Raw genomic sequence first — 14,647 nt, 5'->3', positions numbered from 1 at the left:
ATTTCCCCCGAACCATTGTGATATAGTTCTTTGGATTCGGGTTCATACTTTGATCATGGTTTCTAGTGATCCATGCATTGGCATAGAACTCTTGAACCATCAATATTCCGACTTGTTGCATGGGGTTGGCTAGGACTTCCCAACCTCTTCTTTGGATTTCATGTCGGATTTCCGGATACTCATTCTTTTTGAGCTTGAAAGGGACCTCGGGGATCACCTTCTTCTTTGCCACAACATCATAGAAGTGGTCTTGATGGCTCTTGGAGATGAATCTCTCCTTCTCCCATGACTCGGAGGTGGAAGCTTTTGTCTTCCCTTTCCCTTTTCTTGAGGATACTCCGGCCTTAGGTGCCATTGATGGTAACGGAAAAACAAAAAGCTTATGCTTTTACCACACCAAACTTAAAATTTTGCTCGCCCTCGAGCAAGAAAGAAAAGAAAAGTAGAAGAAGAAGAAGAAGAGAATATGGAAGAGAGGGAGAAGAGGTGGTTCGGCTATGTTGGAGAATGTGGGTTTGTGATGTGTGAAAATGAAGAAGAGTGGAAGGGTATTTATAGGGAGAGGGGAGGGTATAGGTTCGGCCAATTTGGGTGGGAATGGGTTGGAAAATGAATTTGAATTTTATGAAGGTAGGTGGGGTTTATGGGGAAGAGTGGGTTGATGTGAATGGTGAATGGGGTAATTGGGAAGAGGAATTGAGGTGATTGGTGAGGAGTATTGGGTTTTGTGACATGGGGAATACAAATCACAAAAATAGGATTAGGAGGTAAGGTGGGAATATGGTAGGTGGGGATCTTGTGGGGTCCACAGATCCTGAGGTTGGGATCCTGTGGGGTCCACAGATCCTGAGGTGAAAAGAAATACCATTCCTTCACCATATAGGCATGTAAAATGCCTTCATGCATCATTCTGGCGTTCAAACGCCCATTGATGCACGTTCTGGGCGTTCAACGCCCATGTAATGCATGTTTCTGGCGTTGAACGCCAGTTTCATGCTTGTTTCTGGCGTTCAGCGCCAGTTTGTCCTCTGTGTGCACATCCTGGCGTTTAACGCCAGGTTGTTGCTTGTTTCTGGCGTTCAGCGCCAGAATGGTGCTCTGTTCTGGCGTTGAACGCCAGCCAGATGCATCTTACTGGCGTTGAACGCCAGTCTGCGCTGCCTCCAAGGTGAACAATTTTTTCTTCTGTTTTTGACTCTATTTTTAATTTTTTTGATTTTTTCGTGACTCCTCATGATCATGTACCTAATTAAACACAAAAATAACAAAGAAACAAAATAAAATTAGATAAATAAAATTGGGTTGCCTCCCAACAAGCGCTTCTTTAATGTCAATAGCTTGACAGTGACTCTCATGGAGCCACAAGATGATCAGGTCAATTTTAGTGTGTAGTCCCAACACCAAACTTAGAGTTTGGATATGGGGTTTGGACACCAAACTTAGAGTTTGGTTGTGGCCTCACAACACCAAACTTAGAGCTTGACTGTGTGGGCTCTTCTTGACTCTGAACTGAGAGAAGCTCTTCATGCTTACTCTCTTCTGTCACAGAGGGATGGCCATGTGCCTCAAACACAAGGTAGTCCCCATTCAATTGAAGGACTAACTCACCTCTATTGACATCTATCACAGCTCCTGCTGTGGCTAGGAAAGGTCTTCCTAGGATGATGCATTCATCATCTTCCTTCCTAGTGTCTAGGATTATGAAATCAGCAGGGATGTAAAGGCCTTCAACCTTTACTAGCATGTCCTCTACTATTCCATAAGCTTGTTTCACTGACTTGTCTGCCAGTTGTAATGAGAACAAGGCAGGTTGTACCTCAATGATCCCTAGCTTCTCCATTACAGAGAGTGGCATCAGATTTATCCCTGACCCGAGATCACATAGAGCCTTTTCAAAGCTCATGGTGCCTATGGTGCAAGGTATTAAGAACTTGCCAGGATCTTGTTTCTTTTGAGGTAGAGTTTTCTGAATCCAAGTATCTAGTTCACTAATGAGCAAGGGAGGTTCACTTTCCCAAGTCTCATTACCAAATAACTTGGCATTCAGATCATGATAGCTCCTAAGTATTGAGCAACTTGCTCTCCAGTCACATCTTCATCCTCTTCAGAGGAAGAATAGTCTTCAGAGCTCATGAATGGCAGAAGGAGGTTTAGTGGAATCTCTATGGTCTCAGATTCCTCAGGATCCTTAATAGGAAACTCCTTCTTGCTTGAAGGACATCCCAGGAGGTCTTCCTCACTAGGATTTTCGTCCTCCTCCTCCCCTATGCATTCGACCACTTTGATTAAATCAATGGCCTTGCACTCTCCTTTTGGATTCTCTTCTGTATTGCTTGGGAGAGTACTGGGAGGAGTTTCAATGACTTTCTTACTCAGCTGGCCCACCTGTGCCTCCAAGTTTCTAATGGAGGATCTTGTTTCATTCATGAAACTAAAAGTGGCCTTTGACAGATCAGAGACTATATTTGCTAAATTAGAAGTATTTTGTTCAGAGTTCTCTGTCTGTTGCTGAGAAGATGATGGATATGGCTTACTATTGTTCAGCCTATTGCGTCCACCATTGTTAAAGCCTTGTTGAGGCTTTTGTAGATCCTTCCAGGAGAAATTTGGATGATTTCTCCATGATGGGTTATAGGTGTTTCCATAAGGTTCACCCATGTAATTAACCTCTGCCATGGCAGGGTTTTCAGGATCATAAGCTTCTTCAGAAGCTGCCTCTCTAGTGCTGTTGGATGCATGTTGCAACCCATTCAGATTTTGAGAGATTATGTTGACCTGTTGAGTCAACATTTTGTTCTGAGCCAATATGGCATTCAGAGCATCAATTTCAAGAACTCCTTTCTTCTGAGGTATCCCATTATTCACGGAGTTCCTCTCAGAGGTATACATGAATTGGTTGTTTGCAACCATGTCAATGAGTTCTTGAGCCTCTTCAGGCGTTTTCTTCAGGTGAATAGATCCACCTGCAGAATGGTCCAGTGACATTTTCGAAAATTCAGAGAGACCATAATAGAATATATCTAACATGGTCCATTCTGAGAACATGTCAGATGGACATCTTTTGGTCAGCTGCTTGTATCTTTCCCAAGCTTCATAGAGGGATTCACCATCTTTTTGTTTGAAGGTTTGAACATCCACTCTCAGCTTGCTCAGCTTTTGAGGAGGAAAGAATTTATCCAAGAAGGCAGTGACCAGCTTATCCCAGGAGTCCAGGCTATCCTTAGGTTGTGAATCCAACCATATTCTAGCTCTGTCTCTTACAGCAAAAGGGAAAAGCATGAGTCTGTAGACTTCAGGGTCAACTCCATTCGTCTTTACAGTCTCACAGATCTGTAAGAACTCAGTTAAAAACTGATAGGGATCTTCAGATGGAAGTCCATAAAACTTGCAGTTTTGTTGCATTAATGCAACTAGTTGAGGCTTAAGCTCAAAGTTATTGGCTCCAATGGCAGGAATGGAGATGCTTCTTCCATCAAACTTGGACGTTGGCTTTGTGAAGTCACCAAGCATTCTCCTTGCATTATTATTATTATTATTATTTTCGGCTGCCATCTCCTTCTCCTGTTCGAAAATTTCTGAAAGGTTATTTCTGGATTGTTGTAATTTAGCTTCTCTTAATTTTCTCTTCAGAGTCCTTTCAGGTTCTGGATCAATTTCAACAAGAGTGCCTTTTTCCCTGTTCCTGCTCATATGAAAGAGAAGAAAACAAGAAAAGAAAGAGGAATTCTCTATGTCACAGTATAGAGATTCCTTTCTGTTAGTAGAAGAAGAAAGGGGTGAAGAATCCAAATACAAGGGATATAAGAAGTTTGGATTCTTAGATGAAGAGAGGTGAGGAGAAGTGTTAGTAATTAGTTAATTAAATAGAATAAGAAAAGAGAAGAGAAATTTTCGAAAATAATTTTGAAAAAGGGGTTAGTAATTTTCGAAAATTAAAGATAAGATATAATTAAAATTAAAATTTAAAACAAAAAGAATTTTTTTTTGAAAAAGAGAGGGAGAATTTTTGAAAATTAGAGAGGGAAAAGTAGTTAGGTGGTTTTGAAAAAGATAAGAAATAAACAAAAAGTTAGTTGGTTGATTGAAAAAGATTTGAAATCAAATTTTGAAAAAGATAAGAAGATAAGAAGTTAGATAAGATATTTTGAAATCAAATCTTGAAAAAGATAAAATTTTTGAAAAAGATAAGATAAAAAGATAAAAAGATTTTTAAGAAAAAGATATTTTGAAAAAGATTTAATTTTTAAAATTACTTAACTAACAAGAAACTACAAGATAAGATTCTAGAACTTAAAGATTGAACCTTTCTTAACAAGAAAGTAACAAACTTCAAATTTTTGAACCAATCACATTACTTGTTAGTTAATTTTCAAAAATTAGATAAAAAAGATAAGAAAAAGATTTTGAAAATATTTTGAAAAAGATTTTTGAAATTTTCAAAAATTATAAAAAAAATGAAAAAGATATGATTTTTAAAAAAAAAGATTTTGAAAAGATAAGATTTTTAAAATTGAAATTTTGTCTTGACTTGTAAGAAACAACTAATTTTGAAAATTTTTGACCAAGTCAATCCCAAAATTTCGAAATTTTGGAGGGAAATAAGGAAAATATATTTTTTTGATTTTTTTGAATTTTTAATTATGAAAGAGAAAAACAACAAAAAATAATCAATGCATGAAATTTTTAGATCAAAACAATGAATGCATGCAAGAATGCTATGAATGTCAAGATGAACACCAAGAACACTTTGAAGATCAAGATGAACATCAAGAACATAATTTTGAAAAATTTTTGATGCAAAGAAAACATGCAAGACACCAAACTTAGAAATTTTTAATGCATGGAAAATATGAATGCAAAAATGCACATGAAAAACAACAAACAACACAAAACAAGAAATCATCAAGATCAAACAAGAAGACTTATCAAGAACAACTTGAAGATCATGAAGAACACTATGAATGCATGAGATTTTCGAAAAATGCAAAAAATTTTTAAAAGCATGCAAGTGACACCAAACTTAAAAATTAACACAAGACTCAAACAAGAACACAAAGTATTTTTGATTTTTATGATTTTCTAATTTTTTTGTATTTTTATTAAATTTTTTTTCGAAAATATAGTTTGGAAAAACGAAAAATAAAACGAAAATAAATTTTTTTTTTCTGAGTTATGACGTGTTTTGGGCGTTCAACTCCGGATCATGACGTTTTTCTGGCGTTTAACTCCAGAAAGCAGCGTGTACTTGGCGTTCAACGCCAAGTTACGTCGTCAATCTTCGAATAAAGTATGGACTATTATATATTGCTGGAAAGCCCTGGATGTCTACTTTTCAACGCCGTTGAGAGCGCGCCAATTGGAGTTCTGTAGCTCCATAAAATCCATTTCGAATGCAGGGAGGTCAGATTCCAACAGCATCAGCAGTCCTTTTGTCAGCCTTCTTCAGAGTTTTGCTCAATTCCCTCAATTTCAGTCAGAATTTACCTGAAATCACAGAAAAACACACAAACTCATAGTAAAGTCCAGAAATGTGAATTTAACATCAAAACTAATGAAAACATCCCTAAAAGTAGCTCAAACTTACTAAAAACTATCTAAAAACAATGCCAAAAAGCGTATAAATTATCCGCTCATCAGTAGGCTTGCGGAACTGTTTGTTCGCAAGGGGAGAGAGGCTGAGGCCCAGATGGGAACAGGACAACAATTCAGTCAGCATTTGGTGAAGTGTATTGAGGCCAACATGAAGACGGCCAGGTGCTTCACGGTGACGCTGTATGACCGGGATAACTCCGAGTTCACTGTAGCAGAGACCACTCCGACTAGTTCTTTCTCCTTGGGTACTTACAGAGTATCACTTGCCTCTCGGACATGTGACTGCGGGTACTTCCAGGCTCTTCATTTCCCGTGTCAGCACGCACTTGCATGCTGTGCATACTCACGGGTCACCTGGACCTCTTACGTTCACAGCGTCTATCAGATTAGCTCCGTGTTCAGTGTGTATCGGATGGGATTCACACCTCCGATCCCGGAGGGATTCTGGCCACCTTACGACGGGCCCACGGTGATTCCAGACCCTGACAAGAGGCGTGCCAGAGAGGGTCGTCCTAGATCCAATAGGATACGGACGAATATGGACGAGGCAGATCCGAATCGGCCAAAGAGGTGCGGCCTATGTCGCCAACCCGGACACACACGACGTAGTTGCCCACAGGTTGGAGGCTCGTCTCAGACAGGACACCATTAGTATGCATATTGTTAGTGTTAGCATTATCTACATTAGTGCGCATGTTGCTAGTCTTAGAGTTATTTGCATTATTTCGCATGTTGTTAGTGTCAGTATTATTTACATTAGTGCGCATGACTTTTAGTTTGATTGTTGCGAGTAGTAATGAATATGGCTTCTTTAATTATGTATAATGCTACATTTTCCGTAGGTGCACAATTTAATAAGAAAAAATAAACACTGAACTGTTTCAAGATTCATTGATCACATACATAATCAAAGTCCAACAACATAAATAAAAAAAACATAGGTGAACAGACTACAACATAACAAAAAAAATACAAATCACTTTCATACATGAATGAACTTTAAGGAAAAAAATACATGAAACGTGAATCATCTAAACAGATGCGATGTCATCCCCATCATCCGGTGGGGCAGGCTGTGCTGGTGGCGCAACATGCAGGGGTGTGCAGCGGTGAAGGCGGATGGAGGAGTACCTCCGAGACAGAATCTGGGTCGTTTTCTCTGAGATTTTGTGGGGTAGGGGGTAGGAATAATAGTTCGAATGAGGGTGATTCGAACTCCTTATCCGAATCACCCATAATTCGAACCACCTTGGTTCGAATTATAAAGAACCACGCCTAGGGTAATTCGAACCAGCTTGGTTCGAATTACATAAGTAATTCGAGCTAGGCCAGTTCGAATTACATGCAAGAATAGTTCGAACCACCTTGGTTTGAATTACGTTTGAATTTTCTCTCCCCTAATTCGAACCACCCTGGTTCGAATTATTGAGGTTTGTAGTTCGAACCACCTTGGTTCGAATTACATAAAGATAGTGTCTGGCTTATTGCTGAAACGATTTTCGGTTTGGCGTATTTACGTTAGACCCTTCTTGCCTTGGCTTATATAAGTTTTTTACCCATAAAAATGTATATCTGGGTGGTTCGAATTATTGAGGTTTGTAGTTCGAACCACCTTGGTTCGAATTACATAAAGATAGTGTCTGGCTTATTGCTGAAACGATTTTCGGTTTGGCGTATTTACGTTAGACCCTTCTTGCCTTGGCTTATATAAGTTTTTTACCCATAAAAATGTATATCTCATATTTACTAGTAATATGTGTGTGTAAACATTTTAAAAGGCTAACATTGTAATAAAAATACGTACCTTACAAACCAGTGGTGTGTGGGCGCATGTGTGTCTCATAGTAAATATACAGTTAACTTGAATCAAACTTAAAATATAAATAAAAATATTATTTATATATTAACATCAGCGATTATATATTTATATATAAATATATATAGTTTAATTTATTTTTAATATATATTTTATATTTCAATAAATATTTTATATTTATAATTAATTGTAGTGATTGATTTTAATATATATATATATATATATATATATATATATATATATATATATATATATATATATATATATATTAAACCAATAGAATATACGTAAGCTACGCATCCCACATTTATTTTTCTAGGAAGTTAGCTTTTTTATTATTTTCTTTTCTTAAAACAAAAAATGAAACCTGATTGCTTACTGGTAAGTGGTAATCATCAACAAAGGTTTAATTTCTTGTGTGTACCACGATCACCATAGAACTAGTAGGGCTAACTTCAATAATTGCAGCATGGTTGGAGTTAATAATTTAATTAAGGGTGATGAAGTGCTACGATATTGGTTCAACGTCACCGGATCAAGAACTCTTCCAGCTCAAGATGGTGGTTATACAGAAAGATATCAAGATGTGACATTGGTCCAATTTAAGGAGCAAACAAAATGGTCAAGGTCGTACTGCTGTTCAATTATCCTACTCAAATTGGGGCACAAGTAGTCAAATACGCTAGCTAACCCTCTATGCACAAAACTTCTCTCCAAAATAAGCTCAACATGCATAATTACCGATGTGTCTTAATCCACAAGCCTGCCCAGCCAGGGTTCATATTATGCAACTTATGACAGAAACAAAAAATAATAAAAATATTTAAAAAAAATGATAAAAATTAATCTAAATCCGTCTAAAGTTATCTTTTTTATATTTTTAAATGTAAAACATATTTTCAAAATATATAATTAAAAAGTTATGTTTAAAATTTTATATTTTTTCATAGAGTTGTAATTTATTCAAATGTTGTAACTTATTAAATAATTGTATCTGTTCCGTGCGTATGAGGCCGAGATATGGTGACTTCTTCTGCTTATGACTGCATTTGGGCAGAAGAGTTATACGTCGGTTGAATTGGAACACCGCGGCGGGAGCACCTGCAAAAAGCACTCCGACGCTCAAGTAAGAATATGACTTAAAAGAAACGATGATAATAAAATCAGAAAGAGTTATGTGACCTGTCTTGCTCCGATGTTGCTTGTGTGTTTATATAGACGTTTTAGGTTGTTCGGTTGGAGCTTGTTTCAGGATTCTCCGTTTTTGCCGAAGTTATCCATAATGATAGCGTTTGACTCGTTAGTTGCGGTTCCGAGCTTTGAATAGCTCGTCCGGATTTGGTGGGTTGTTATTATTTGATTCTGTTTTATGCCGAGGTATACGTTGTGTATTATAGCAGCCGAGGTATACGTTACGTATCATAACCCCCAAGCTTACCTTGTATTTGTCAGAAAACAAAGGCGAGCTCTTAACTTCTCTGTGTACCTAGGTTGCTTGTATGTTGTCGGAGACGTGCTTTCCCCCTGAGCTTGCCTTGGATTTCATTGGAAGAGAGAAAGTCACGCATTTAATTGGCGCTTTGTTTCCCGCGCCTGGTGAATTGATTGACATGAAAACGTCGCTCTATTTTCGGTTCTATTCTAGTCATTGGGTGTTGTTGTAATAAATGAACGGTTAGGATTGAGACGGTTATTAAAAGATGAAGAACCGTTTCACTTTCTCCATGTTTTTATTACTTGCTTTGTCCTAGGTGAGCCCCCAATTTACTTTGTTGGGTTGATCCTACACTTTGCTTTTTTTGTCTTCAGAAGAAATGAGTGGTAAAGGAAGGTTTTGAAGAATTCTAGTTCCTCCCCCTCTCCTCTGTTTGTTTTTTTTTTTTTGTCTTCAAAGTCATGGAAAAAGTCAAGGTTGTTGTTACAGAGGGTGATCCCTGTAGCTGGTTCAGTGAGCAGGTAAAATGTTGCGTTTCTTGTTTTAGTGATGTGGAGTCAGTAAAGATTTTGGGATCTAATGTGTGCGTTAGGGAAGGTCATGGTATAAGGATAGAAAATTTTTCTTGTGGAGAGAATGACCGTGTATGTGAAAAGGTTGATGGGTTGTCCTACTTTTATCTTTATTCTTGTTTGTTGACTGAACTTGGTGTCCGGCTCCCATTTAGTAACTTTGAGTGTGGAGTTTTGTTTTGGATGAATTGCGCTCCATCTTAGTTACACTCTAATTCATAGGGTTTTGTTCGGGCTTTTGAAAATTTGATGGATATCTTAGAGTATCCTCTATCCCTTAGGGTTTTCTTCTCCCTGTTTTAGACCAAGGGTGTTAGGCGTGGTTTTGTGGGTAAACATTAGTAGCCATCCTCGTCGTTCTATTTTTTCTTTGTATAAGTCTTCGTATAAAGACTTTAAGACTATGTTTGTAAAAGTTAGGAGTGTTGAGGAGGATTTTCCATTCTATTTGAATGAGTTTTTAGAGGTGAGATTTTCTGTTTCTTGGTCATCTGAGCCTATCCAGGTACTTGATGTTGATGATAGGGCATCCGATGATAATATTGTGTTGGAGTTTTTGTTAGAGATGTTGGAGTCAACAGGACTGTTATCTATTGCGGAGTTGTTAAAGTAGGATTCGGATAAAGAAGCTGTGTTGGATTATTTAGGTAACTTATTTTGGAAATGATTTTTGATGCGGTGATATAGTCTTTCCTTATATTTGCTTTCTTGTAATTACTTTGGAGCTAAGAAAGCTCCGACCATTATTACTGCTGGGCTAAAGTCCTTCTTTAGCCAAAGGAAGAAGAATGAGAAGGAGGGGTCGACCACTAATGTGAATAAGGAGGGTGGAACTGGTGCTGTGCAGTCTGAGGTTAACCCTCGTCAGAGAAGGAAAAGGATGAGGACTCATGAGAAGGATGTTGAGAGTAAGAAGGGGGATTCGCCTATTCTACCGATTGTTGAATCTGCTTATGAGTCTCAGAAGAGGCTACACTTGTATCGCGATGATAACAACATGAGATCTTTGTGGTCAAGGTTCTTTCCTTTTGCAACTCTTCTGATGAGTTGTGTCACTTTCCTACGGATTCGAAGATGATTGATGAGGTTGGCCGAGCTGGGATTAGCCGTTTCCCTCCAATATTCTTGTTTTATATATCTATTTATCTTAATTCTTTTTGGTTTTTTTTTGGTGGCTGGTTTTTGTCGCAGGTGATTGGTGCTCGGATTGTTGCTATTGGAAGGGTTCAGGAGTTTGCTGTTGAGTCAGAGGCGAAAGAATCTCTTAGTGTTGCTAAACCATCTTCTACTGTGCAGGAGAAGAAGAAGATGATCATTGAACTTTCATCTTCTCTTAAATAGAGAGAGACCGAGCTTGTGGAGGAAAAATGACTGCAGTCATCAGCTACCAAAGAGTCCAAAACTTTGAAGTCTGAGAATGGTCAACTTGTAGCTCGGGTGAAGGAGCTGGAAAATGAGGTGTATGAGGCATTTTCTCAAGGTTTTGATCGAGCTACCACCCAAGTTCGGGTCTTGTTTCCTGAGGTTGACGTTGCCAAGCTGGATGCTACAAAGATCATCGTGAATGGGGAGTTGATTGATGATGAGGTTGATAAGCAGAGTGATAGTTCGAGTATTGGGGATATGATAGAATGAAAAGTATTAGTTAGTTTGTTTGGTTTGTAAATTTGACTCTTTGATGTGTTTTGAATATTGCCGTGGTTTCTGGCATTTGTTTGTTTTGACTTTTGCCGAGTATGAAGCTCAGTTTTGTTTGTTATGACTTGTTCCGAGTATGAAGCTCAGTTTGGATTTTGATTATATATTTTGAATTGACAGTAATGTTATGATAGTACTATGTTTGTTGATTTTGATGCAAAAATTGATTGAAATATTTACGTCGTTTTCATAATAGAATATGGCATCCGACTTCATTAAAACCCTTTGAGTAAAACCCTGCTATTATGGGATAAAACCTCAAATGGGAAAAAGAGTACCTTCATCCGCTTTGATACAAATCATTATTGGTATTTCCTTAAAGAGGATACATTCCAGTCTCCTGGTATTAGATCCCCCAGAAGTGTCTCTTGTTGGTATGCTCCTTTGCCGAGAACTCTATTGATTCGAAATGGGCCCTCCCAATTTGCTGCTAACTTCCCGTGAGCTTGAGGCTTTCTGGCTTCTTCTGTCTTTCTAAGGACGAGTTCTCCATGTTCGAATGCTCGGGGGATTACCTTTTTGTCATGTCGCCTTTGTATGAGTTGTTTCATTGCCCGTTGCCTTATTGCTGCCATTTCTCTTTCTTCGTCAATGAGATCTAGGTCAGTTGATCTTGCGTCGTTATTTCTGTTTTGATTATATAACTCGGCTCTTAGAGTTGGCATTCTGATCTCTACTGGTATAAGAGCTTCTACTTCGTATACCAGTTTGAAAGGGGTTTCCCCTGTTGCTGATTGGATTGTTGTGTTGTAGCTCCATAGGATTTCAGGAATAAGGTCAGCCAATTCGCCTTTGACATCGTCCAACTTCTTTTTTAAGGCCTGCAAATGATTTGGTTAGCTTATTCCATCTGTCCATTCGTTTGTGGATGTTCGAGTGAACTAAAATGATGTTTTATGTTAAAGTTTTGTAAGAAAACGGCGAGGTTATGGTATGTGAATTGTCTACCATTATCAGAGATTATTTCTATTAGTATACCATAGCGGCATATAATGCTTTTCCAAAGGAAAGACCTCGCCTTTTCTACGGTTATTCATGCAAGGGGTTATGCTTCTATCCATTTTAAAAAGTAGTCAATTGATATCAAAAGAAATTTTACCTGTCCTGGCGCTTTCGGGAAGGGTCCGAGAATATCCAGTCCCCATCTATCGAAAGGTCAGCTTACCTCAAGGGTGTGCAACTTCTCGGCTGGTATTGTTGAGAGTGTGGCGTGTTTTTGGCAATTGTCACATGTCTTGACCTTGGCCATGCAATCTCTTTTCATCATTGGCTAATAATACCCTGTTCTTAGTATCTTGGCAGCTAATGTGCGACCTTCGATGTGGTTTTCACACACTCCTTCGTGTGTTTTTGCCATTACTATTTTGGCGTCATCTTTGCTGATGCATCTTAAGAGTGGTTGCGAGAATCCTCACCTGTATAGGTTGTTACCGACTTTTGTGTAGAAGCTCGCTCTTCTTCGAAAGAGTTGTGGATTTCGTTCCTCTCTTGGGATAATTTTTGCGTTGACATACTCAAAGAAGGGTGTCCTCCAGTCTCCTACCTGTGTAATACTCAATACACAGTTTAGCTCAAAGCTCAGCTTTTCAAGTGTTAGTTGTGAGAGTGCTGGTGTGTGAAGTGTTGGCCTTGTTGTAGCTAGTTTAGATAACACATCGACCCTTGTATTTTGTTCTCTGTTTATGTGTTTGAAATTTTGAAATGAGATCCTTTGTTATGAGTCAATATTTCTCTAACAAAGGATCTTACCTGGAAATCACCTTTAATTTTTTGTACAACTAGGAGTGAATCACAGTATACTGGGCGAGCTTTAGTCTGGCCAGCAGAGCTTCGTATTCTGCCTGGTTGTTGCTTGCTGCAAAGGAGAATTGTAGCGATTGTTCGGCTATAACCTTTCCTCCTTCTTTTAGTGTTACCCTACTCTACTTCCTTCTCTGTTTGATGCGCCATCTACATATACTTTCCAGCTTTGCTCTATTTGGTTGTCTTCAGTTGTCATCTCAGAGATGAAATCTGCAAGTATTTGCAATTTTGGAGTTTTTCTTGGCTGATATTGTATGTCGAATTCAGAAATCTCAACGGACCATTTTATTAGACGTCCAGCTAACTTGGGTTTTGTCAGTATTTGTCTCAACGGTTGACCTGTTCTTACTACTATTGTGTGCCTTTGGAAATATTGTCTCAGCCTTTTTGCTGTGGTGACTAATGCTAGTGCGAATTACTCTATCTTCGGGTTCCTGGTTTCTGCTAGTTGTAGTATCCTACTGACAAAGTACACCAGTCTTTGGGTTTTTCCTGTTTCAGAGACCAGCATCGAGCTTATGGCATAGTTAGAAATTGACAGGTATAAAAATAATGGTTTACCAGGCTCTGGTTTCTGGAGAATTGGGGGAGATGAAAATATTTGGTTAAGCTCGATGAAGGACCATTCACAATCTTCCGTCCATTTGAATTTTTTGGTTTTGGAAATTGTCTAAAAGAAATGGTATGCTCTGTTTGCCACTGCTGGTAGGAATCATGAAAATGCAGCTACCCTTCCTGCTAGTTGTTGTACTTCCTTTACAGTCTTTGGGATAGTCATTTTGAGGATAGCTTCACATTTTTCTAGGTTTGTCTCAATTCCTCGTGAAGCCAGCATGAATCCGAGGAATTTTTCCCCTGGGACTCCAAATGCGCATTTTTTTGGATTAAGCCTCATGTTATATTCTCGGATTTGCTTGAAGATCTCTTGTAGCTCGTCATAGTGTGAGCCTTGTATTGAGGTTTTTGCTACCATATCGTCTACATAAATCTCCATGTTCCAACCTATTTGTTGGTGGAAGACTTTGTCCATCAATCGTTGATATGTTGCTCCTGCATTCTTTATGCCAAATGGCATTACCTTATAACAAAAAATTCCATGTTTTGTTATAAAAGCTGTTTTGCTTTGGTTTTTTGGATGCATGAGGATCTGGTTATAACCAGAATATACATCCATGAAGCTTAAGCTTTTAAACCCCGAAGCATTGTCTACCAGTTTATCAATACAAGGCAAAGGATAAGAATATTTTGGACAAGCCTTATTGAAATTTGTAAAGTCAATGCACATGCACCATTTACCTCAGTTTTTTCTTACCATTACCACATTCGAGAGCCATGTTGTGAAGCGGATTTCTTTGATGAAGTTGGCATTGAGGAGCTTCTTTGTTTCTTCGAGGGTTGCTTTCATTTTTTTTGTTTCGAGATTTCTTTTCTTTTGGGCAATAGGTCTGATTGTTTTGTCGATGGTGAGTGAAGAGAGAACTTTTGTGTGATCTAGAATTCAGAATAAATTCCCGTTGGCAGTATAGTTTCTAAACCAACAAAAGTCCTTTCTTACAAACGTTTTGGTTGTCACAATTAACAAACCCCTAAATAAATTGATAACCGAAGTATTTAAACCTCGGGTCGTCTTCTCAAGGAATTTCAGGGAGGTATATTCTTATTATTGGTTATGAGTCTTGTAAATCGGGGGTTTTGAAAGTGAGGAACAAGTATGTTAAATGATAAGAAAAA

General features: G+C 38.3%; 1 protein-coding gene across 1 annotated transcript; it reads right to left on the bottom strand.

Moving 5' to 3' along the window:
- Positions 1–11,415: 11,415 nt before the first annotated feature.
- On the bottom strand, positions 11,416–12,362 carry LOC140173649 (uncharacterized). The gene is made up of 2 exons (XM_072198148.1): positions 12,279–12,362; positions 11,416–11,934 (listed from the first exon to the last, which is right to left on the bottom strand). The coding sequence occupies exons 1-2, from the start codon at positions 12,360–12,362 to the stop codon at positions 11,416–11,418; spliced, it is 603 nt and encodes a 200-aa protein (XP_072054249.1).
- Between the last annotated feature and the right edge of the window lie 2,285 nt (positions 12,363–14,647).

This window comes from Arachis hypogaea, chromosome 6, assembly GCF_003086295.3.
Source record: "Arachis hypogaea cultivar Tifrunner chromosome 6, arahy.Tifrunner.gnm2.J5K5, whole genome shotgun sequence".
In the NCBI taxonomy this organism is placed as follows: Eukaryota; Viridiplantae; Streptophyta; class Magnoliopsida; order Fabales; family Fabaceae; genus Arachis; species Arachis hypogaea.
Note: the sequence above shows the minus strand (reverse complement) of the source record. Positions and strands in the feature narration are given on the sequence as shown.